This window comes from Cuculus canorus, chromosome 2, assembly GCF_017976375.1.
Source record: "Cuculus canorus isolate bCucCan1 chromosome 2, bCucCan1.pri, whole genome shotgun sequence".
Taxonomy (NCBI): Eukaryota; Metazoa; Chordata; class Aves; order Cuculiformes; family Cuculidae; genus Cuculus; species Cuculus canorus.
Window position 1 is genome coordinate 143,912,595 of NC_071402.1, and position 23,988 is coordinate 143,936,582.

Below are 23,988 nucleotides of genomic sequence, written 5' to 3' on the forward strand. Positions count from 1 at the left end.
GCGAGAACTTCTCAATTTATTCTGAACCTTAATTAGACATTTTTTAATGTTCAATATAAAACACAACTGTTATTTGGTTGAGCACCCTTCTTGTAATACTGTGCAACTGTGATTCTTTGAGGGAGGCCTTAGAATAAACTCTTCTAAGAACTTAGCTGCCAGGTTTTTTTGTAGTCTTCTGTAAATAGTATTTTTCAGCTTCCAGGCAAGGTATTCCTTCTGGTATCTTCAATCTGTTGTGATTTGTAACTTAATACAGCTAGAAACTTAAACCAAAACAATAAGTGCAGTCGTGATTCAGTAGGTGAGCAGTATTATGCTAATGCTATTTCTTAGTAATTAAAACACGAGTGGCGGAGTGTTGGTAGATTCCTAGAATTGGTGAATAGGTTTCTGGATAAACTGTTCATGCATTCTTTTGGTTAAATAGAGTCGAGCAATCTACAATAGGAATTGCAAGTGAAATTAATTTAGTCCCTTTTATGTGTAAAAAGCACTACATAATAGCTTTTGCTCTTTCCCACTCCCCTCAAGTTTTAGAAGTGGAGGGTTTGGGGAAAAAAAATTCTTTAGTTAAGGTTTGTTGAACATTTGATTGTTCCAGTTGTTCAGCTCTCTGAGCATCTCAATTTGAGTATGTTTGTATGTTATTTAATACAGCATGCTGCAGAGTACCAAAATAAAATCTAATTCACACTTAAAATAGGATATATTTTTCTTTAAAAAAAATCTTTTTTTGTTCCTTCACAGCTCAGCCATCTAATCAATCTCCAATGTCTTTAACATCTGATGCCTCATCTCCAAGATCATATGTATCTCCAAGAATAAGCACGCCTCAGACTAACACAGTTCCACTTAAACCTTTGATGACTACGCCACCGGTATCATCGCAGCAGAAGGTAAGCTACTCTTGATTTGTGCCGTATTGTAGTAAGAAACCATTATAGGAGTACTAAGTATTGCTGCCTTATATCCATGTTCTAGCAGTTACATGTAAGACAATAAAATATGTATGTTGTCTTTCTCAATAGAAATAAAACCAACTGGAAGCAACTACTGTGCTGTACAATCCTAGCATACAATCGTAATACACTCCTCTGTTCTTGAAGAAAATCTTCTGCTCACTTCAGGTGCTGTCTGGAGATATTACCAAGAGATCAGTATATTAAAATATTAAAATTGAGACAAAAAGTTTCTCCAAAGGCAACAGCTGATATTGTTCTATGGACTTCAGCCAATAAAAGATTATTAGAATGGGAGTTTCTTGAGGAGGTTGACTTGATATAGTCTTGAAGTTGGTTTAGAAATGTTCTAGGTGTTTATGAGGTCAATAACATGACATCTCTTTTTGTCCCTGTCCCTTCACCTCCATTCATTTAGAATTCCTTAATTGTATCAGAAGTTAGGAAACATTAACTGAGGCTAACGAATAAGGTGCTAAGGCTCTTCCTGAGGATGCAGTAGAAAACATAAAGTTGTCCTTTTTACTTTCTTTTTTGTGTGATCCATCTAGTGGGTCACTCTTCAGAGAAGTGTCTTTGGCAGAATCTGAGTTTAGTATTCCATATACTGCAAGTGGTGATATTGAGGAATAAATGTGACTGAAGCTGAGATTATTTATTTATAGAAGTTCTCTGTCCAGCAGATCAGAGATTCTGTTCTGCTGTGTTTAGATGAGGAATGTAGATGTATAGTCACTCAAGATGAACTTCCACTTTTCCTAAGAGGATCCTTTTTCTTGCTTAAAGACTTGTGATTCATACTACAGAGCAGGGGTGGGAAGAGGTACTGTATTAAAGGACCTATTATGAAGGAGAATTTTGTTACTGAAGGGGTCTGAAGGCACAGCTACTGATTTGCACCCTCTGGTGAAAAATAGCCTTTTACGTTCAAGATAGTTTGGGTTTTGGTTTTGTTTTGGTTTTTTTTTTTTTAGTGATAGGTAGAACTGCAGGGCATAACATTCTTGTGCCTTTTAGGCAAGAAAAAAAAAAAAAAAACCAACCCCAAAATTTAGCACTTTACAGTGTTGTTTGGCTGTGGAAAATATAAGTCTGTTGAGGAGGATTTGAGCCTCTCCTAGAGGTTTGCTGTTGTCATGCAATAGGAACTTGTCCTGTTTCTTCATTGTACAGCTCTTTCTTTTAAGGTTAAGACCCCTGGATTTTAACCCAGTGTTCTGGTTTGAGCTGAAGTAGAATCAAATTTCCAACTTTTCAGTTAAATCTCATCTAAGTAACTTCATTTTCTGAGAGTTAATGGGATATTTTTCAGAGTGTTTCGCTCTAGAAGTGATAACACAGGGCATCGGTAGGTAGAAAGGCCATTGTTTGTACTCATTCCTACAAGACCATCGTTGAGCTGACAGAGTGCTATAAGTCAGAGGTGAAAAAAAAGTCACATCTGCGGGGAGAGGTGGGCAGGACAGGTGACCTAGAACTGACCAACAGAGTATTCCATCTTATTAGCGTAAGAAGCATGCCTGTAGATGCTGGGGTGAGACCAGTCTTGTTTGATATTCCCCTCTACCCCCAATTCCCTGTGTACTCCCCCAACTTCACTACAACATTGTTCTTTCCATTTTCTGCTGCAAAGAGAACCTCTTATTTTGAAATATTAGCATGCATTATTTGTCTGTTAGTCCCAGAAGTTACAAGTTCTGGTTCAAAAGCAGTTACTTTTCCAGTTGAGCAGGGAAAGAAATTCCTTGATAGTTCTTGTGTTTACATAATTCAGTTCCATAAGATGGGATTGAGATGAGGACTTAGGTGGTGATAGCTCCAATAGGAGCATGTCTGTTTTAGTACTGCTTTGGATATGTCAGTCAGGTTGGCTTATCCAGAACTAAGAGTCTGAGGTAAATGATGCACAATCAAGATACAATGCTGTGCCAAGACACGCTTGGTTTCAGAGCACAAGCTACTTGGCTTAGGTTACTTCTATGCAGCAGCTGTAGACAAAACTGAACTGGCAGCATGCGAGCAGAGCCCAGTGCTGGATGCACAGATACTTCCGCTGGCTCTGGGAACAGTGTAGTGCTGTTTGCTCAGTAGGGGCTGTTACTTCATGGACTAGTACTGATTTTAAACTCAGGCTGGTAAGTATCTGGAGCTGTGCTGTATGCGTGTGGCAGCTCAGGTGTTACAGGCTCCAGGATCCTAGACGTTGTGTTTTGCTGTTCAGCTGTGCCTTTGTTGTATGTTTAGAAGCTATTCTGCATTTCTGCAAAATAACTGTGCAACACGTGTCACACAGACCTTTCAAGCTCAGTGAGAGTATTGCTTATGGAACTTCTTTTTTCCGATTATTAGCCCTTGTTGTTTTTCTGTTCTGGTACACTTGCTTACAGTCTTTGAATTACTTGGAGAATAGGGTATACTTAGGAAGTGTTGTAGCTCATTTACCTCACAAATCCCAGTTTTTCTTTACAGTCCATTTTTTATTTTTACCAGCTAAGGAGCTGTTTAGTTTTCCAGTTTGAATCTGCAAGGTGATTGTGTTATTTCTGATGGATTTCCCTATTGAAATTTTTCTTTGTTTGTACAGTCTAAATAGTTAAATCTGTTCACAGAGTGAGCAAAATTCAGGCATTAATAGCAAAGTTCTTCATGTCATATGTTTCATAAAGATACTTGGGTAGTCTTATTTCATAAATCAGACTATGAACTGCTACTGTTTTGCACCCCATTAGCTGTATAATTCTATTGATTTTGTATAATTTGTTATTTTTTGTATAATATTGATTTTTGTATAATTTTATTGATTTTCTTACTAGAAACACAACCTCTTCATGTGCTATTAAGACTTTGTGGGTTTTGATGATGATTTTAAAAGGTGGCTTTTAGTCTTAGACAAATAAATAGGTTTGAGATTACATTAATGTTTCTTGTATATTTAAATAAATGAAGTTATGTCTTGAGTTTACTTTGGCAGATGCTATCTGAGTTCATGTGGTTTGTTTCACTGGAGTCTGTTTCTAAAACTGAGAGAATCTAAACCAGAAGGAGATTTAGATGGCCACTAGTTAGTAATCTACCAGCTTGATGTCAGTGAATGTCAAGCAGGCTGCCAGATTCATGCTTTTTGTCTTTATAGATCCCTAGAGTTCATTTTTGTTCCTTCCCTCTTTCTTAAAATTGTTAGCTTGACTTCGCAGAGTGGGGGATAAATTTTGAAGCTAGTTCTTTTCTTGTATGTACTTCAGAAAGGACAGAGTTATGTGGAATATGGGGCAAAAAAAATGTATCTCAAATTCCATTTTCTACAACTTAGACACTAGTGTATTCCCATCCTTTTCGTTCTGTTGTGGTTCTGGATTTCACAGAAAGAAGACTGTATCTGACTGCTGATGTTTTAGTGTCTTGAATGTGAATGTGTACTACAAAGAAAAAGCAAAAACCATTGCTGACTTCTTTCTAGTCATTCATTAATTTAGAACTGGCAGAACAGTTAAGAAGGGGGAGTAGCTTACTGATGATTATGCCTTAGGTTTTTTTTCCGTTTCTGATAGAGATGTTATAATATGGTTATGACCTAATTATGCTCTTGACACTGCATAATGTATTTTAAAGTAGGTAACTTGTAACTTTTTAAGTGAAAATTTTAACTTATTAAGTGAAAATTTTTCTTTGGATAATGAACAAGTCTTCTGAGGTTAAAAATGATCTTGGTGCTTACATGGAGGATATGGTGAAAAAGGAAATTGTGTTGAACTATTCGACCTAATAAACTTGCAGCATTTTGACAAATCAGTTGGATCTAAATTTGCTTCTGTCTATTAAGTAGTCTTTCTATTTTAGTTGAAAAAAGCTCTGAAACTAAAGGTGATTTTTTAATTAAAACACTTCGGCAGAACTTTTATGCTCTTCACAATGAAAAACCTTGTATCAAACGCCCACACTGGTAAATTTGTAATTTACATGCCTTCCTCTAGTTTTTACACTTCATATTTACTGTGGAGGAAATCTAATGAAGTTTTGAACTTTCCAGGTTGCTGCTCCAGTTATTAAACAAGGACCAGCTTCACAGGCAGCACCTCCGCAGCCGGTAATAGCTGACAAGCAGGCAGGTCATGAACCTGCCTCTCCACGAAGTCTTCAGCGCTCAAGGTATGTTAAAATATTTCTCTGTGCTGTCAGCTCTATTTGCTCTGGATCCAGTGTGTGTTGTATGCGTTGCAACATGTGAGCTCCCCTTTGCCCTATTTATTGGATATATGATTTAACTCTGCTATTGAAAGGATGCAGCTAAATATCTCTGAAACAGAGCTAATGCAGTGGATTCTCCATTTTAGCCCCATCACTAGAGTTCCATTCACAGAAGCAAATCAGAATTAGTATTTCTGCCCTGTCACTCTGGAGTCAATTTTACGAGTGATTCCTTGTATTGTGATTACTGAGTTTGGAGGGTTTGCTTCCTTCTGTGCAATTATGGGATTAAATGCTTTAACGTAATTTGCTTAGTGTTAGGTATTTGTGGTGTCTTGCTGTAGTGTAATTTGATTTTAAATTAGTAAGAACTTTTGTCTATCAGGCAATTTTGCTGTTTAAATGAAAAACATTAAAACACAAAATAAGTTTCACAAATGCTTTTCTTTGGCCAATTTTTTTGTCAACATTGCAACATATTCAGAAGTTGCATGATAGGAACATTTAGTCATGGATTTACAAGGTGGATTTAAAATCAGTATCTTGTCTGAAATTTTTCTTTTGGGGAGATGGGCTTTTCATTGTGTAAGGATGCTGTGCACTTCATCGCATTGCTTCCAGGGTCTGTAACCAAAGATTTATCCTAAGATCTTTCTGTGATGGATTCATGGCCTGGAATGTGGTAGGAGGAGATTGCAGGCCAACTTTTCAAAAAGTGCATCATCACAATGGATTCCTGTAGATCTGCAAGGTGTTGCACTGTGAAAAGAGACTTCGAGTAGTTGAATAATGTATGTGGTATGATGTTAAATAGAACAAACAAAAAAACAAAACACAAAAAAATCTCAGCAACAAAACCCTGTCACTCTTTGCTTGTCAGCACACCAGAAGTGACGTGGTTCTTTTCAAATCACGAAATAGTGAGGTCCTTTTCTCTGCCCTTCTGGGACTAATTATACAGGGCACCTTTGATTGTGTGTCATCAATGTACAAACTTATTCTTAGGTTTTTCAAATCTGTGTTGGGTTTTCCTGGTTTTGTGGGGAGAAGAGGGTTGGTTTTTTGTTTGGGTTTTTGGGATGTGGGTTTTTAGTTTGTTTGCTCATCAGTCCTGTCCCAGTGACTGCTTTATTGGAAACACTGATATTGATTAGTGAGGGTATAAAGAGAAGCAAGTTTGAAGTTTTTGAGTCTTTAATGTTACCTGTCTTACAGACACTGGGTTCTAAACTTTGCCAGATGTCTAACCTACAACTCATTTTCACCTATGGGTGTAGAATAAAGGTATAGCCTACCAGCTCCGGTCTTCTAGTAATTATGAATAGTGCTGTCTTTCTGAATTATGGTACCAAAAATAAAATTACACTTGACAACTAGCTAAACCTTTCTAATAAAGGGACTAGACCTTTCTGTAAGGCGCAGTGAGATTTTTGGGGAGCAGCTGTCTGTCACAGATCCTTCTGTCCTTTACTGATCGCCTTTTTCCATAAGAAATCCGAATACTGAAGATAATCTTATTCTTGGAAACATTCACCATGGCCTGGAGTCTGTGTGAAGTTATACTGGTGGGCGTTTCGCCCGCTAATCTGTACTACTCCCTCCCTGTGGGTTTATACGCTTCCTACTCTGGCTTAACTGTTACCCACATCGAGTTCCCTTTAGTGATCTGCTGACCCCCTGCGAATAATTGCTTTGCTTGGCACCAGCATTTTGCTAGAAAAGGGAAGCTGAGTTCATCACACCAGTTGTACCACTGAAGCAGAGGTGTCATGTAGGTAGCACTGTCCTGTGTTTGGAAAGGAGGCAGCACAGGATGCAGTGCACAGGTAGAACAGTGCGCATGCTAGTATCAAAGATATTGTGACAATATTAGTGTTGTTTAGTGTCCTGTATCTCTCAAATTGTTACGCATTTGTGACTGTTATATATATGTTATATATGTATGACTGTTATATGTTATATATGGTGCATCATATATGGTGCATCACGAGTTCATATATTCTGTTTCTTTGGAAGTGTCTCATTTGCAAAAAATGGAAGATTAAGGAGCAAGTGGTTTGGAAAAAAACGTGCAACTGGTATTTTCTTCTGTTCGGTGCAGTGGGGTTGAATGAAAATGGACCAGCTCAGGTGTAGATTTGCTGATCTGCAAAAGATTTCTGAACTGATATAGAACAGATTATTCCTTCGTAGGTGAACATAGGTGAAAGCAGTCCATTGGGTTATGAACTGTGCTTTGGCTCACTCCCTTTGCTTTTTTTTATAGGAATGAACTACAACCTAGCTACCAGAACTGTGGACAAGTGGTCCCAAAAAAAAAAGAAAGGTCTATTAATTAAGCTGTAGAAAAATGCAATCTTAAGTGCAGATTCATTGTGCAGAAGTTCATCACAACTACATTTCCTTTGCTTTTACTATTATTAAAAGTTTTAAGCCAACGGAGCTAAAATTATTTTTAATGTGTTTGGAAATATTATCTGAGAAATACATAGATAGCTATTGATAACTTTAAAGTTGCACACATTTTGGTCATGTGTGTTAGAAAGTTAATGCAGCGTAGACATACAGTGAGTCTTTTTGTAAGATATGATTCCAAAGACACATAATGAATTATGGCTGCTTTAAAAATAGAACTAAATAAGTGCTTTCATAATTAATAGTTTTGTCAGGTTGCTATTTTTTCTTTATTTGTAAAAGGACTGGAAGTATTTTTCCTTTACTTTAGAAAATGCAAAACTGCTGGAGGGGAAGGTGTTCCCTCCTGTTTTTTGTAATTGTACGATTTTGTAGTTTGTGGTAGTACATTTCAGATCCATCATGTTCTCATACTCTTGTACAGATGTTTTTGCCTATTTGGAAGCATTCCATTACCTGCATGTAGTCAGTATGTAACTCAACCAGAAGCTATGGCAGGTCTTTGGCTTTATTGAAACATTTATTATTATAGCAGTAGTTTGGAACTGTCTCATTGCTGCATTCGTAGCTCCCCCTACTGCTGAAATAGTGGTGCTAGGATATTTTGTGACATCATGTTTTATTTGTAATTGAGATACAAATATTTTTGAGAACACACAGATTTTAGTGATTTTCCCAAAACATTTGATATTTCTGCATGAAGTTGGTATCACAGAAGCCGGGTTAATAAATTGAGAGGATGCGAATTGTAGGGGAACTTTGATCCTATTAGAACAGAGTAGTAAATAAGCATTGAAGGTGATGCCTCATTCCTACTTAATTAATAAATGTAGCCTTTCTCTGCACTGTCACAAAGCTGATGTTTTATGAATACACAGAAGCATGGAATAATTCAGGTTGGAAGGGGCTTCTAGTTGTGATCTAGCCAAAGTCTCAACTCCAAGTAGAATTGGCAAATTTGAATTGCGAAGGGCATTGTTTAGATGATTTTTTTAATATCTCCAAGCATCATCTTCTAATGTTTGACTACCCTTATGGTGAATGATTTTTCCCTGTCAAATTAGAATTTCCGTTGTTGCAGCTTGTGTCTCTGCCTCTTATCACTGCATACCTCTGAAAAGTCTCTGGCTGACAGCTTTCTCTGTAGGTACTTCAAACAGTAGGAAGATTCTTCAGTCCCTTTCCTTCAAACTTCTCTTTTCCAGACTGAAAAAACTTTTAACTTCTCTTGATAGTGAGGAGCTGAAGCACATGCTGTCGTCTGTGTGGTCCTCTGCCGCATTCCTTTGGTGTGGTCGTTTAATTCTTTTCCAGTTCTGGCCCCCAGTATATGGTGCTGAAGGTACTGTGGACCTCAGGCTCTGAAGAGAGGGGAGGAATTGTTTTCTTCAACCAAGCCCTTGCTAATACAGCCCGACGTGCTGAGTCTGCTTTACCACAGGGATACATTGCTGACTCATTTAACTTGTCGACTAGGATCCTCAGGTCCTTTGCTGCAAAGCTGCTTTCTACCCACTCAGCCTGTGCTGATTGTTGCAGTACTATTTCATGATACTATTCCACCCCAGGTGTAGGACATTGCTTTTGCTTTTTTTGAACTTTGTTCCTGTTTGCCCATACAGGTCTTTCTAAATAACAACTTACCCTCCAGCTTATTGGCTGCTCCCTCAAGTCAATGTCATCTGCAAACTCCTAAAGATGCACTGTGTGGCACTGTTTAGGTTTTTAATAAAAACATTAAAAAGTATTGGCCTGGTATATAATCAGTGATGGACAGTGCTGGTCACTGGCTTTTGGTTGGTCTTTGCACTGCTGACTGCAGCATTTGAGATCAGCAATTCACTCAATTTTCAACTCTCCTCACATATGACATACGGACAGGATAAGTGAACAGTTTGGCTAAAACAGTACTGTGGGAGATGGTGTTATAGGCCTTGCTGAAGTCAGTGTGAACAGTATTGCTGCTTTCCTCTTATTCTCTGAGCCAGTCATCTCATTATAGAAGTTAGTGAGGTTGGCCAGGCATGATTTCCCCATGGTCTCTGTGCCTTGTAGAGGGACAGCCCACCTGCTTCTTAACCTTTCCTTTGCCCTTGTGCCTCATCACATTGTTGACTAGTTTCAAGTCCAGCTTCAAAATCTAAATGCCATTTTTTCCCAATCACCTGCACATTGTACAGTTGTTTACACCTGTCCATGGTTGAACCAATTACTAAAGAGAACACAGAGCACAAAACCCAAATGGCACTTTTCCTGCCAGTTACATCATATATTTCCTTTTGCAACTTCTGCTGCCTGAAATCGGGGGAAATTGATGTACACAGCTCTACGAAAGCTGCCTGCCAAAATCTTTCTGCATGATTTTTTAAAACATCCTAAGTTTTGGGTTAGTGAAAGGAGTGAGGCTCAAGTCTTTGCCATGGAGCAGTGTGCTGTACCTGATTTTTTGGCTGTTTGGAAACCTGCTGTAATTCTTTGCAACTGAGGATGATGAGGATAAATGACTGCACACTGGATTGTAAAAATAGCTGCATTATGCGAGGATGTTTTCATTCCTCAAGGAGGTGGGTTAGGTAATGAATTGAGATTCTTCTCAAATGTGTTGTTTCTTCATTATACTTTATATCACTTGCAGGCAAGTAGTAAAGTTTTAAGAAGTAGGCTGAAATTATGGCCTGTGTTGAAAAGCTGCTGCCAGTAGGAGAGTTATTTTAAACATAGTCTTAACAGTAATGGCTAGGTACTTACATAATCAGTACAACTATTTCTCTGTATATGCAGTGCCAAAGAGCGTTGTAACTGTAAGGTGCCATCAGTGTTAATGGTGCTAGGATGGTCTTTTGCCCTGCTCAAGATTACTGCTTCCTTTGTCTTACCTTACAAAGGTGGAGAGGATGGAGCAGATTGTTTTCATCTTGACCTGTCTATGTTTGCATGGATAACTAGTGCTGATAGCTCTTCTTAATGAAATAGAAAAACAGAGGCCCTCTCTGTGAGTGTGGCGGGGAGATGGGAGTGATTGGGGGAATGCTGGAAAGGGAGGTAAGAGTGTTAAGGCCTTGGTTTTGCAAGAGATGGGAGGGTGCATCAGCATGTGCTGAAATGTGAGCTTCTGAGCTTCCCCACCATGGGTTACGTACCTCTCCCAGCACAAGTTCTGGTTTCCTGAGTCACACCACTGGCACAGCAGTGCTTGTGAAAAGACAGCTCCCCACAGTCTGATCTTTCATTGGATAATGGTATCACACCAAAAAGCAGTTTTGATGCTGGTAAAAGTTGCAGTGTGATTGTCTATTGCTTATAATACAGAAGTTGAAGAACAGCAATGAACTCTTACACATGGCAGAACTGCGCAGCTGCAGCTCTGGTGGTTGTGCCAGATGTGGTTGCATCCGTATGATATGAGAGTGTAGTGTCCATGGTGGCCCTGAGACTGGGGCTTCTGCACACATGGACAGTAAATTTAAGTGTCAGTGATTTTTATGTATTTTGGGGAAGCTTCTGTAGGTTTTGGGGCTTAATGCTAGATGTTTGGGTTGTATTTTGTAGCTTTGGTGAGAGGAGTAATACAAGTGAAACAGAAAAACCTGCTTCTCTACCTAGAGGGCTTAGCATCCAAGTGTAAGGTGGAGGATCTGTATTTACAGACTGGGAGTACAAGGGTCCTTGTGGATCAGGTCAGTCATACCAATTTACCAAAGATTTACCAAACTAGTACCTACCTTTTTAAGTCATTGCAGCAGGAATAGGCTTTTTATAAAGAGATGAGATTCTTAAGAAGAAACTCTTAAGTAGGCCTTTCCCATACGTGAGGAGCATTATGAAGTAGAGAGGAGAAATATCTAATAAAGTGGAGCAAGAAGGTAATTATTAGAGGAATACAGTTTGAAAAAAAAAAAACAAACCGCAAATCAACAATGTTGCTTAAAGCAGTAGCTGGAATGCTTTATAGATACCATAATCTTGAACACTGAATGGCAAGACTGCTAAGCCAAGTTTAACATGGGAAGTTTTTAGTAAAAATTTGAGAAGTTCTTTACTGATGATTATAGTTGCAAAGGAGAATTGGAGAAGCTGTGTATTGGTATAGTGTTCAGATAATGAAAACATTGTGTTTGCTTGCATACAGAGATCTGAAAGAGGACAGTTAAGGGCTTTGTCCAAGGCACACGCTTCTGATTCATCTTCAGTACGCACTTCAGCAAACATGGCTCTATGCATCTGTTCTCCAGCAACTGGTTAACACACCAGCTGGAAAAACAGCAGTATGAATAGGTTCCAATAAAGCAGTCAAGTTGGTAGCTACAAACATGCTGCCTCTGTGATACTTTTGTTCTCTTGGGCATTTTTAAGTGAGGATGAAGTACCACAGAGTCACCTGAGTGTTTATGTTTTGGTATTAGTAAATGGTTGTACTCCTCAAAGCCCATATGGCTGTGTTTTTAGATCAAGTTATCAGGCTTTGAACTTAATGATTATTGTGATACTTGCTGATGCTTTGTTGGATAAACCTACTTGACTCTGACACGTCATTACTGAAAACCTTAGGTTTGTAGCTATTTGAAGGAACAGTGTACGTATATATATATATATAGTCTCTATCCAACACTAAAATGTAGTCAAAGCTTACGTCTATTAACAGTTATCGAAATTCAAAAAAACCCACCTGAAAAACTCCAAACAAACAAAAAATACCCTGTATTACATTTTATCACTCAGACAGTTGGAGCTTTGTGGAAAAGTGGTAGAGGTTTGGTCTATCCCAAGTATTTACCTGTGATTTAAAAGCTTTCTGTATTTTTGTGGCTGGAAGCAATTAATTTTAAGTGTTAATTTCTCTATAGCTTTGCATATGTCTTTAAATGCTTACTTTCTTTTTCAATTCTTTTTTTTGTAGTAGTCAAAGAAGCCCATCACCAGGTCCAAATCATACCTCTAGTACGAGTGCATCAAATTCAACACCTGCACCACAAAATACATCTGTACGACCCACTTGTTCATTAACACCTACGCTAGCAGCACACTTCAATGAAAATCTTATAAAGCATGTTCAAGGCTGGCCTGCAGATCATGCAGAAAAGCAGGTGAGTACACTGGTGCTTTGTTCCCTGTGAGAGTGCAAAATGTGTAGCTTAAAATCTGCTTTTCTTATGCAGATACTTGTAAAACCTAGAAAAAGCAATTGTAAAAAACACAGTGCTTGGCCCTAGCCAGAAAAAGGTGATAGGAGAGAGACATTAGGCCAAACCTGCAGATTTTATGATTGCCATTTAGTTGTTTTCAGTCTTGCTTAAAGTACCAGTGCTTTCAAAATTCTCTCAGACGAATAACTATCCTTGTAACTATTTTCTTACTGCCAGAGTTCTGTTGAAATTTACAAAGAACATAACTTTCAACAATTTTTTATACTAGTGGTATTTTTGTTATGTGGAAAATGTTATGAATTAGGTGTCATAGTTAAAGTATTTGAGACTGCTCCACAGTTTCTGTCACCGAGTTGTCAGCTCTACACAGTGAAATATGAACTCTGCCTTGTTTGTTGTACCCTGGTTTTAAGATGATGTAGAGGGCTCAGGCTGAATTTGGGCTATTTTACATAATTGGGAAATCCAGTAGAATTGCCATCCATGTTTTATAACTGCAGGAAACCTATCGTGTTGTGATAATACGGAGAAACTGGATGCATGTCAGCTGCTTGGAATGTATTACTCAAAGGAACTGTATTGGCTGAGTCTGGTTCAAGTCCTTTTGCAGGCAACCCTGTCTGACACAGTCTGTATGGGATTTTAATCTTGCCTAGCCGGGTTTGCTTTATGTCTTCTGAAGAGTAGTTCTCATGCTGGCTCAGGTCTCCACTGAAGGCTCTTGGTAGTAACTTGCAGGATGACCCTTTAGAGTGCAGTCTGGACTGATACTCCATTTGGACTCTGATTGCGGTTCTTGTTTCTTATGTTATTTTTTTAAATTAGTTTTATGACATGATCAACCTGTACAGAGTCAAATGACTTGGACATTGCTAGGGAATATGTGTTTAAGGAAATGGTATAACAGCTTCTTCTCTCTGTGGCCTTGGCCCATAGCTTTGATAGTATTATTTTTGCTGTGTACTGAGGTGACATAGATCTTGATGCAGAATATATAGATCTACGCGTAAGTAATTTCCCCCCTCCCCCCCCTGCTATCAGTAATAAAGAAATTAAACAAAAACCAGCTAGGTGATCATGTACTGAGTTGAATACTTTAACCTCTGTGCCTGGTGTTACATGCTGTATTGTTCTGTCTGCTATTTCAAGCGATTTCATGTGACTGTTGTTTATAGATGAGTTTTGAATAATAACACTTGAGGGGCCTAAGTCAGGTATTTGCTACAAAAGAAAAAGTGAATGAAAGTAGAAGTGCAATGCACAGTGAAGTGGTAAGCTAGATGAAGGTGGCGAGGCTAAAACATGCTGTGCCTTGGTTTCTTCAGATTTCTAACCAGATGCATAGTTTAAACTGAAATTAAGGCACAAGAGCAGGTGGCAGAGTAAACTGAAAAATCGGTTAGTAAATAAAGTAGAAGAGCCAGGACAGGTATGTGTTTAAAGCACTCAGACTTGGAGAAATGTACTGTGCAGTAGTTAGTAGCTAAAACACTTGAACCAGTAGAGTTTATCATGCAGAACTCGTAAGCATTAGTTAATGTGGAAAACTGGAAAAAAATCCAGTGGTGTGTTTAATTGGAAAATAGTCACCATAACTGCCTTATCTTTAAGGAATGTGAGCAAGAATCTTATATGTAAAAAGATTTTAAGGCCTTCTAGATGAGGTTACTTTAAGGTGGATGACCCGTCAGCTTAAAAAGAAGTACTTTCTTCTTGTTGTTATTGATAGTTTGCCTATTGATAGTTTGGCTTTGGAGTTGTGGGACATGCAAAACGATGTTGTACTGGTGACCAGGGTACTCCTGGATGTCAAGATGCTTCAGGAAAGAAGACTTATAATGTATGGAGTTAGAACGCAAAGTACTACTTTGAACTTGAGAAGTGCAAGGCTAGATACCATTGTTCAGTGGAAGGAAAAATTAAGAGTACAAGTAGTTAAGCAGATGTTGTGGATTAACCCCCACAGGCAGGTAGGCACCACGCAGCAGCTTGCTTGCTCTCCCCCAGTACAATGGGGGAGAGAATAGGAAGACCAAAAGTGAGAGAGTATTAAAATACTCACAGTGGGGGTATTAAAATAATGGAGTTTGTCTGGAAGAGAATACCTGAAAAGGGTTGCAAAGGATCTTTTTCCTTGTATAAGATAGCTTAAAATAAGATGATGTTCAGTTATTTTTGTCACTAAGGCTTAATTTAGATGGGAAATTTAAGTCTGCCATTGAAGCAGTGGACGAGACTTTTAACTATGTGAACAAATTACTTTGGAAACTTGGAGCCTTGTCATGTACTGTCTTTCGAGGTGGTTGGGTAAACTTCTGTTAGGACCAGGGAAATCTAAACCATCTCTGCCTTAGCATGAACGAGGGTTAGACTGTCTCTTGGCAGCTCATTTCTGATTCTAAATGGGCTTTTGTAGGGAATTTAAGTACTTCTGATTGAATGTTCCGTTTTGAAGTTAAGAGTGCCTTGCTGTCTCAAGGCTCACTCATCCATCAATCCTCTGGCTGCAGCCTTTTGTTTCTAATGCATGATTCTGAATCCTTACCTTTATGTGTAACCATTGCAGGCATCAAGATTACGTGAGGAAGCCCATAACATGGGAAGTGTCCATATGTCAGAAATTTGTACTGAATTAAAGAATTTAAGGTCTTTAGTTCGAGTATGTGAAATTCAAGCAACTTTGCGTGAGCAAAGGTAAGTGTGTGCTCTATGTTTAAGTAATTTTCAAGGTGGTATCGAATTCCTGTTCGGGCATTGTTTTGCATGAGCTTTATTTACTAGTAACTTCGTAGGTATGCTAATGCTTGTCAGGTTTGCAGGCTGTCTTCCCTGTGTACATTCTCTTTCCCACACAGGTAATTGTTAGTCTCCAGTGAATAGAACCAGATACACAACTTCTGTATGTATTTTCACAGAGATGGAAGAGAAGTATCTTTCCAGATACATTAGTGCCTTAGGAAAAACTGATTAACTCACACTACTTCAGCATACTTTTTAAAATATTTGTCCATACGTGATGCATGCAGGTACGCATCTGCATAGTTTATACTGGCCTTAAACACTAGCATTCGCACGAGGCATTTATTATGTCTAACACCAGAGGAAGTTTGAACAATTGGGTGGTATCACAGTCTAAGGAAAAATTAATGCTTATTAGTTGGGTAGGAGAAATCTGAGGAGAACTTGAAGTTCTTTAGTGAGATGTTGATTATGGGAAGTTGGACTTCTGCCTCTTAAGTCAGTAGCAGCGAGCTGAAATAGACACTGAAACTTTTTACCAGTAATCATGATCCTGAATCTGTCTTCATATTCAGTTTCCTTTTTGAATGAAGTTATCCCATCTATTAAGTCACACTACAGTTTCAATAGTGATTCTGATTTACTATTTTAAGCTGCTGTAATAGCATTGCATGCTGTTTAAATACCAAACTGTAACCTAGAAGCTCTTGTTTTTTGGCAGTTAGTAAAACAAGCCTTTAATCAGAAGCAGGCTGTAATATATTTGTAAATCGTTCCTAATAAAGAATGGAAAATATTCATTCTTTCTGTAGTTTTATGTCATAACGTCATTAAATGTACCACGTCATTAAATGTACCACAGAAATAGTTATTTCTATAATGAACTGCTTGGCTTCTTACAGGTTTCATTTCTGGGTTTTGGGTGTGCATTCAATGTGAAATAACATGTCATTGTTCAGCTCACTAAAAAGCACCTTGTTTCTTGTACACTGTGTATTCTTAAGCTATCAATGGATAATGATAATTATGACTGAATCTGTGATAACATGTATCTTTTATTTTCGCTGCAATCCCAAAGATGTGGAATACATGGCATAAGTAACAAGTTGGTGGGGGGAGGCTTTTGCAAAGGATGGGATTATCAAAGCCAATACATTTTAATGGTGATACTGTTTCTATCCTTTTGCACAGAAGAGAACTATTTAAAATTGTTCTAGAAGGGGACTTCTTTCTGTAGGCAAAGCAAGTGTGTTGATTTAACCATAGGTGACAGCACGTGAAAAGGCACTTTTCCTTGATGTATTTTATATGTCCACACCTTTTTAAGTTTGATGCCTCTTTCAGTGTGTCTGTCTTAATTGTTTTTCACCTCCTTTTCGGTAGAAAATTCATTTTTTCTGTTCTGGGCTCATACTTGATAACTGTTCTCCACAAGTCAGCTGAAGTGGATGCTTTTTCTGTATTGCTTCAAATTGTTGCTTTGGACTTTATGGGATATTTGTATGAAACATCAGTTTTCCCTTTCTTAATTCATTCACGTACTTGCGTTACTTCAGTGTCATGAAAAGTTGTTTCAAAGTATTCATTAAAAATTCTGGAAAACAGTTAATGTAAACCAAATGTTCATTAATCACAATAGTTGTTTATGTCAGTTCAGTAGATGGAAAAGTGTATAAGGGAATTGCTAGAAATATCACTTATTTCTAAGCCAAGCGTAGTTACAACATTTTTTTTAGATGTCTTTTAATGATAAAATATTTTGAGATTAAGGCTTACTGTAACGAAAGACTACCACTAGTTACAGAGCCAAATACTAGAACAAAGGAGTTGCGCCTAGAAGAAAACTTGCTTGTTTAAAAAAAATTATGAGCACTTCTGTTTGTTGTATGGTCTGGAAAACAGCATGACACAGGCATGATACTATTCTTCAGAATATTCAGTTACTCAGTGTACTCTTCCAGTGTCCCACTTTTTCTGGAAGTTAAGTTGAAGTGAAGAGCAGGCTTGAGCATAACTGCATATCAGTCATGATAAAATATAGAACTTAATTTTCTGAACTAAGGTATCAAACGCGGCAGATCTCTGTGCCTCTGCATATGGTGTTTGTAGGTGATTGAAAGATTGGGAATTCATTTAAAAATATCTGAATTTTATTAATAGAGCTATGGAGCTTGCTGTGATTCACTGAAATTGTAGAGGTACTTGTGTAGATAGTTAATAGCTCTGTGTAACGGAAATGTTTGCGCTAATTCATTTCTTTTCTCTTGCAGGATACTATTTTTGAGGCAACAAATTAAAGAACTTGAAAAGCTAAAGAATCAGAATTCCTTCATGGTGTGAAAAGTAAACAATTGCACATGGTTTTGAGTACAGGAACTATTAAACTGATGCCCAGTCTTAACACTTTTGAGCTGCATTTGAGTAGACTTTGGACCGTTGAGCTGGGCGGAAAAAAGTTGACATGGGGAAGGGGACAGGAGGGAGACAAATTCAGGGGAAAGATACAAGAATGATTTGTAAAACCCTTGAAATGTAGATTTCTTGTAGATGTATTCTTCACGTTGTAAATATGTTTTGTAGAGTGAAGCCATGGGAAGCCATGTGTATCAGAGCTTAGACATCCAAAACTAATCAATGCTGAGGTGGCTAAATACCTAGCCTTTTACATGTAAACCTGTCTGCAAAATTTTGGTTTTTTTTTTTTTTGGTTTTTTTTTGGGGTTTTTTTTTTTTTTTTTTAGTTAATTTATCATTCAGAAGCGCCAGGCGATCTGTGTCTAAGGCTGCAACAATTTGGGTAATGTACAAAATGTCATGAAACAACCGTTTCCACACTTGCACCGAATCGAGAGCAGTGCTTCTCCATTTCTGTTTTACAGAGAAATGTTTTTCATTTTCTGTGTTCCATTTCCCCTGAAATCCTAAATCCGATTTTATCAGTTTTTTAATGCTTCTAATTTTCTCTTTTCTTAAGGCACTGTTGCTATGGCACTTTTTCTATAATCTTTTCATTCCTGTGTACAGTAGCTTAAAATTGCAGTGATTGAGCATAACCCACTTGTTTGTATAAATTATTGAAACGTATTTCCATTTGCACCCTGTAAGAATGGACTTCTAGTACTGCTGGGCATGTGTGCTGAAAGTACATTACTTGCTCAAATATAAGGAAATAGCCCAATGAACATGTTAACATGGTTGTGGGAGGGGAAAGAGGAAAAAAAAAAAAGCTAGTCAGATGTGAATTGTATCTGTTGTAATAAACATGTTAAAACAAAGAAACACTGGTTTTCATTTCCTTTGGTCAACCCATATTAAAATTTGGTCTATTTGGGGACTCTTTATTAGAACTGTTCTTGTTGAACGTTTTTGTACTTAAATAATTCCTCAAGGGAGGTTTTGTTTAAAACTTGTAAACAGGAAAATGTGTATAAAATATTTAATGAAATATAAAATTCAACAAGAATGATTTAGACACCTCCCCAACAGTTGTCATATGTTAACTCCTGGTTTACCTGTCTTGATATTATGACATTTCATTTCGAAGGATGTTTGTGTTGTAGCTAACTGTTTAAGTCTGGTGCTGACTGCTGTTCTTAACCATCACAAAACGCTGAATTTGTGTAATTGGAGCAACCCACCATTTGAAAATGGTGGCAAAGCTCAGCTTTGTATATTGTTTCCTAAAGTATATTAAAAATAAAAAAGAAACTATTGCTACTACAAAATAAACGTGGCTTTTTCTTTACTTAAAACCAACCAAATAATAGTGATGGCAGAACTAGTTTAATATCTGCAGAGGTGTATATGTTACAGTAGTCTGTTAAGACAGACTGTGGGTGATGGATTAAAAAAAAAATAAAGGAATGATAAAGGTGTTGACATGTGATGCTACGTGTTTTGTTACTGCTAAACACTGTCTTTCAGCACCAGAAACATTACTTGGTTTTTATTTTGCCTTGTCTCGTGTTGAGTGGGCTCGGTCTGATTTTTAAAGTCTGTTTTCCATCAGTGGAAGCTGAATGCTCTGACCTAACAAGACATCACAAATGGAGCAAACTGAAATACCTTGACTTAACAACCACAGATGAGAAATCAGGATAGATTAATTTGTTCCTCACTTTTAAACCCAGTACGTGCTGTTGTGTTTCATACCATGCAAATGTTTGGGTTTGCTCAGGAACTGGGAACAGAATAATCTTGAATGAAATAATTTCAACATACATTGTTTATGCATTTTTAGAAACCCAAGGCCAAATTACAGAAGGCTTCTGGAGACTCGTTTTGTCTGATGTCCTATGTCTTGTAATGCTCATTGTCTTAAGGTTGCCCATATGTAGGGAAACAATGTGTGAAATGGATGGACATTTGGGTGATCTTCACCAGTGGTTGTCCTTACCTTTGGTATTTTGCTGTTGAGTTACATGGTCAGACAAAGGTTGCTTCTGTCTTAATAGATATGCTGGGCCTATTTTCCATGAGCTTATTTTGTTTCCTTTTGTTTCCTGTGGTGCCCTGTAATATTCTCTATCAATGAGTTAAACTCTGGTTTGAAGGAATTTTCTTGTATGCTTAGCTGCTGCCTGTTATCTTTTATTGTTTATTGTTTTACAGAAGAGTCTCTTCTCCAGCTTAAGGAGAACTCCTCTGTTCTATCATATGGAAATTTTCGTAATGTATGAATGGTCACAGATGACTTGTAGGTAACAAGGATTAATGTGCTTCTTGAACCCCTTAAAAATACATGCATACATATACATCCATCACACTGAGACAGGCTCTTCGAGTGATGTCCTCCTAACTAATGCAATGAAGGCTGCTTTTTTGCCAGCATCAAATGGTGTACCGAGGGCTTGTTGGCTTCTGTATTTGCTCACCATGCAGTGGCTTTTGTCCCCCATCCTCCACACCCTTCCAAACCCTGGAGCTGCTGTTACAGCTTGTCAAATTTTCATTAGCATTAGACACTGCTTTACGGTAGACACTAAACAAATGGCAAGGTCTGGGTAAATGTCCTTCAAAGTGGCTTTGTAAACATACAAATGCAATTTTGGCCTTGCTGCATGGTTGAGATCCTCCTCACGCAGAAAACAGCTCTTTGTACATTGCTTGATGAGGGGAAAAAAAACCCTTTTTTCTCCTTCCTGACAAAATTCTGTCTGAAGCTAGACAGCAAAGAAATGAGCAGGTGCATCAAGACCTGTTACTAGATTGTCAGCTTATAATTTGTTATCCATTCCTAAAGTGGTGCTACCCTTTCAAATGTAGTTGATATTGCTTAATGAAAGGGGCTTTATTGGATTGTTGTACACCTGCAAGTCACATCAAACGAACTTCTGGGGAAAATCTTGTTTTCTTCCTAGGCAGGTGTTCAGAAAGTACTTACTCAATTTGTGGGCTGTGTGTTCTATATTGACTACTTGGTATGGGTGGTCAAGAGATGATCTTTAAGTTCCCTTCCAACCCAAACCATTCTATGATTCTGTAAGCAGTACAGCCAGTTGACATAGTATTTTTTAATATGTGATGGCATGCTCAAGAAGTCCATCAGGAGGAGAGGCCCAATATAATTATAAAACTAGTTAACTGATCCAAGGAACTTCCAATTTTTGATGATTTACTGGTTTGCACTGTCTTTTTTTGGTTATATAATAAAGGTTCTCTGATATCTTTCAAGATCTATGTATTTTTTTCACTGGCCCTGATCCTAAGATGCTGTGGTCAACTACTCAACTTTGGTCAACTTCCCCAGTTTTAGACTGATCTCTTGCAGAAACGTAGTGTCTCCTTTTCGGACTTGTTTTATTAATTGTATCTCCTTTGGTAGGAGCATTTTACCTTTTGATGGAGACTAGTGCTGTCTTTACTGTTGCAGTTAAAAACACATACAGAAGGGGTATAAAGTTAAGGCCAGAGAGAATTAAAAAGGTTTCTGTTCCTTTTTGGAGCAGCCTTATTGCAGGAGTACTCCTAAAGATATGTGAGAAAATACTGGTTAGTTATGTTGTGTCTCCTAAGACTATATGTCGAAGAAGGTCTTACTGTCAGCCTTACATTCCAGTGTCACCTAGCCTATGATGACATCCTGAGGACTTACCAAAGCAGAATTCTCTGCTGTGTTTTGGCAGCAGTGTCCAATATTGCACAGTCTGCTGCAAGGAAGAAGCAATGTGCTTTAAGTGTCACTCTGTCACAGTGCCTTGGGGTGTACTCGAGAGCCAGCTGGATCTAAGGGGCAGTCAATCTAGCTGGAAAGTAACTTTTGCCTGCTGCATATATAGTTAAATTCCAAGTCCATTCTTAGAATTGGGAGCTGGACTTTTTTTGTGAATACTTCATCCCTATTACTGTTCTTAGAATAACATTCCGTCCTCACCAGAGCACAATCTCATTTATAGACTCAAGATGATAATGACGCAATTCTGAGTGTTTTAAAATGCTGCCTTGACTTTTGGAAAGTTTCCTGCAGAGGAATATTCTGTGCCAGAGTGCCCATCTCATTGACATTAGTGCTGCACGTCTACCCATAATTACTGATTTGTGACATGTGGGGGTTTCTTCTGTGTTTTGTTTTGGTTGTCTTACTTGTTCTATCTTATTTCATAAGAATCGGAGCTTTGAATGTAGGAGGAATTTGTTTCTTTGCTTAACTTCTTTGGCAGTTGTTTTCTTTTGCAGTGAGTCAAGAAAAAGATTTCATTTGCAACTGAGAACCATAAATATATGTTGACTTCTTTTGCAAAGAAATTGTTTTCAGCTGTGATACAGTTTTGGATTCCAGTTGCACATCACTCTCTTCAGATTAGCATTAATTTCCTCTGTCTTCTACCTCTTTGCTCTCCTACAAGTGTTTGGAAAGATTTAGTCCTTCATAGCTGTAGACAGAAGCTCTATTCTTCTAATTTTCTTGGATGCCTGTCTTGCTACTGCTGTACTAATCTTCCTCCCAAATTTCTAGAGTTGGCATGTGGAGGTCTGTCAGCGTGTTGCCTTTTGGAGTTCTGAAGGAAGCTCTCGTTTTCCTTCTGCCTGGCCAGGCAGATTTGTTGCCAAGGTCTTGCATGCTTCTCTGTCCCAAAATCTGTGATTGGATCCTTTTTCAGTGTAACTGGGATGCTGTCAGAGTTTGATTTGGGTTCCAGTTCTTCTGTAGATGCATCATTAGCAGCAGAGAGCTTGTGTACTGGGAAGAATTATTTGGCAAACTCAGTGAAGCCAGTGGCAGATGGTGCTACAGAAGGGGAATGTGTTGTCAGCAAGTCTGGACCACTTGCTAGTGCCAAGGGGCTCTGGTGTCCATCAGTTCCATCCAGGTTCCTTTAGCTGCAGCTCTGCATTCTCAAAATCAAGGCTTTTTCTCTCTTCCACATTTTGGAAGGTTTAATTGAACTTCTTCTTGTTGAGGATTCAATTCCACAGTAAGTCTTCTATCTTTTTTTCTAAGCGGGAGAGCTATTAAACCACTGGCAGCATGTCCCTGTCTCCACTTGCTAAATAAAACTGTCTTTCTGCTTGCAATAATATTGTCAATAGAAGGGATGGATAACTGAACCTCTAGATACTATTGGTTTTTTTAGGATAAAAATCCTCAGAGTTCACTTTGACCTAGGGTGGTATATCAGTTTCACTTAAAGAAATAATTCGTTTGTTGCATATATTGTTTTCATGTCCTCTGGCGTCTCTTCATCTGAACAACTTAGAGAAGGGGATGTGGTGCAAACATACATGCATGTAACGCATAGTGATAGAACAAGGTCTTTAAGGACTCGTTTGCTTCACAGATGTTTTGTTGAAAGAATTGCTCAGTGAGGGTGAGGCTTCACACAGTGGGAGAGCTTATCTGACATCCAGCTCCCTGCAAAAAGAATAGACCCTTCCTTATTGCTCTCCTGCTGCTGGTGACGTGCTCCCCCTGAGTCTTTTTGCCAGCCCCGAAGCAGATCAGGGGGCAAAGCCTCAGCAGAAACCTTGCCCAGTCAATGTGTCTGTTGACTTCACAGGCTGAAGAGGCTCACAGCGAGGGCAGGGCTGGCACCTTCTGGCATTGAAGGGCAGGTCAGAGTAACCCTTTGGGTAGCAGTAAGTTCCAGTGGTGAAGACTACCTGCTCTAAAAACTCTGAGGTGTGAGTGCGGAGAGAAGGGCTCGGGGCACTGACACTGTTCCAAGTCAGGCATGTTTTTCTGAGGTTTGGAGGCCTGTATGCTTTCATCTGAAAACTTCATCTCTATGAAAGTTTACTTGCTCTGCAGCTGAACAAAATCCTAACCTAATAACCAAACTGCCATGTTAACTGCTACATGAACTTTCAACTAAGCGCGAATAAATATCTAATGATCAACCATGCTCTCAGTAATATATTTAGAACAAAGCGCCCATCCCAAAGCAAACAGTGTGTGTTTAATAGGTTTGGAATACGAATGGAGGAACGTCTCCAAGGAGATGCTGTTCCTTTTCAACTATTACTCTTACAACTATACAACTATTACTGTTAAACTAACACTGAGCTGCTATTCTTGACCTGGATGGTTTCTCTAGATACCAGAC

The 23,988-nt window shown here is 38.4% G+C and overlaps 1 protein-coding gene across 3 annotated transcripts in view; it reads left to right on the plus strand.

Annotated features, from left to right (window-relative positions):
- The window catches only part of WAC (WW domain containing adaptor with coiled-coil), a 58,089-nt gene extending 40,164 nt beyond the window's left edge, over nucleotides 1–17,925 (plus strand). For all 3 annotated transcript variants that reach the window (XM_054057788.1, XM_054057787.1, XM_054057789.1), the window contains exons 10-14: nucleotides 751–899; nucleotides 4,990–5,108; nucleotides 12,460–12,646; nucleotides 15,273–15,400; nucleotides 17,716–17,925. In XM_054057788.1, coding sequence (XP_053913763.1) covers nucleotides 751–899; nucleotides 4,990–5,108; nucleotides 12,460–12,646; nucleotides 15,273–15,400; nucleotides 17,716–17,785 — 653 coding nt within the window. In that variant the 3' untranslated portion in view covers nucleotides 17,786–17,925. The remainder of the gene's footprint in view (nucleotides 1–750; nucleotides 900–4,989; nucleotides 5,109–12,459; nucleotides 12,647–15,272; nucleotides 15,401–17,715) is intronic.
- Nucleotides 17,926–23,988: the final 6,063 nt, after the last annotated feature.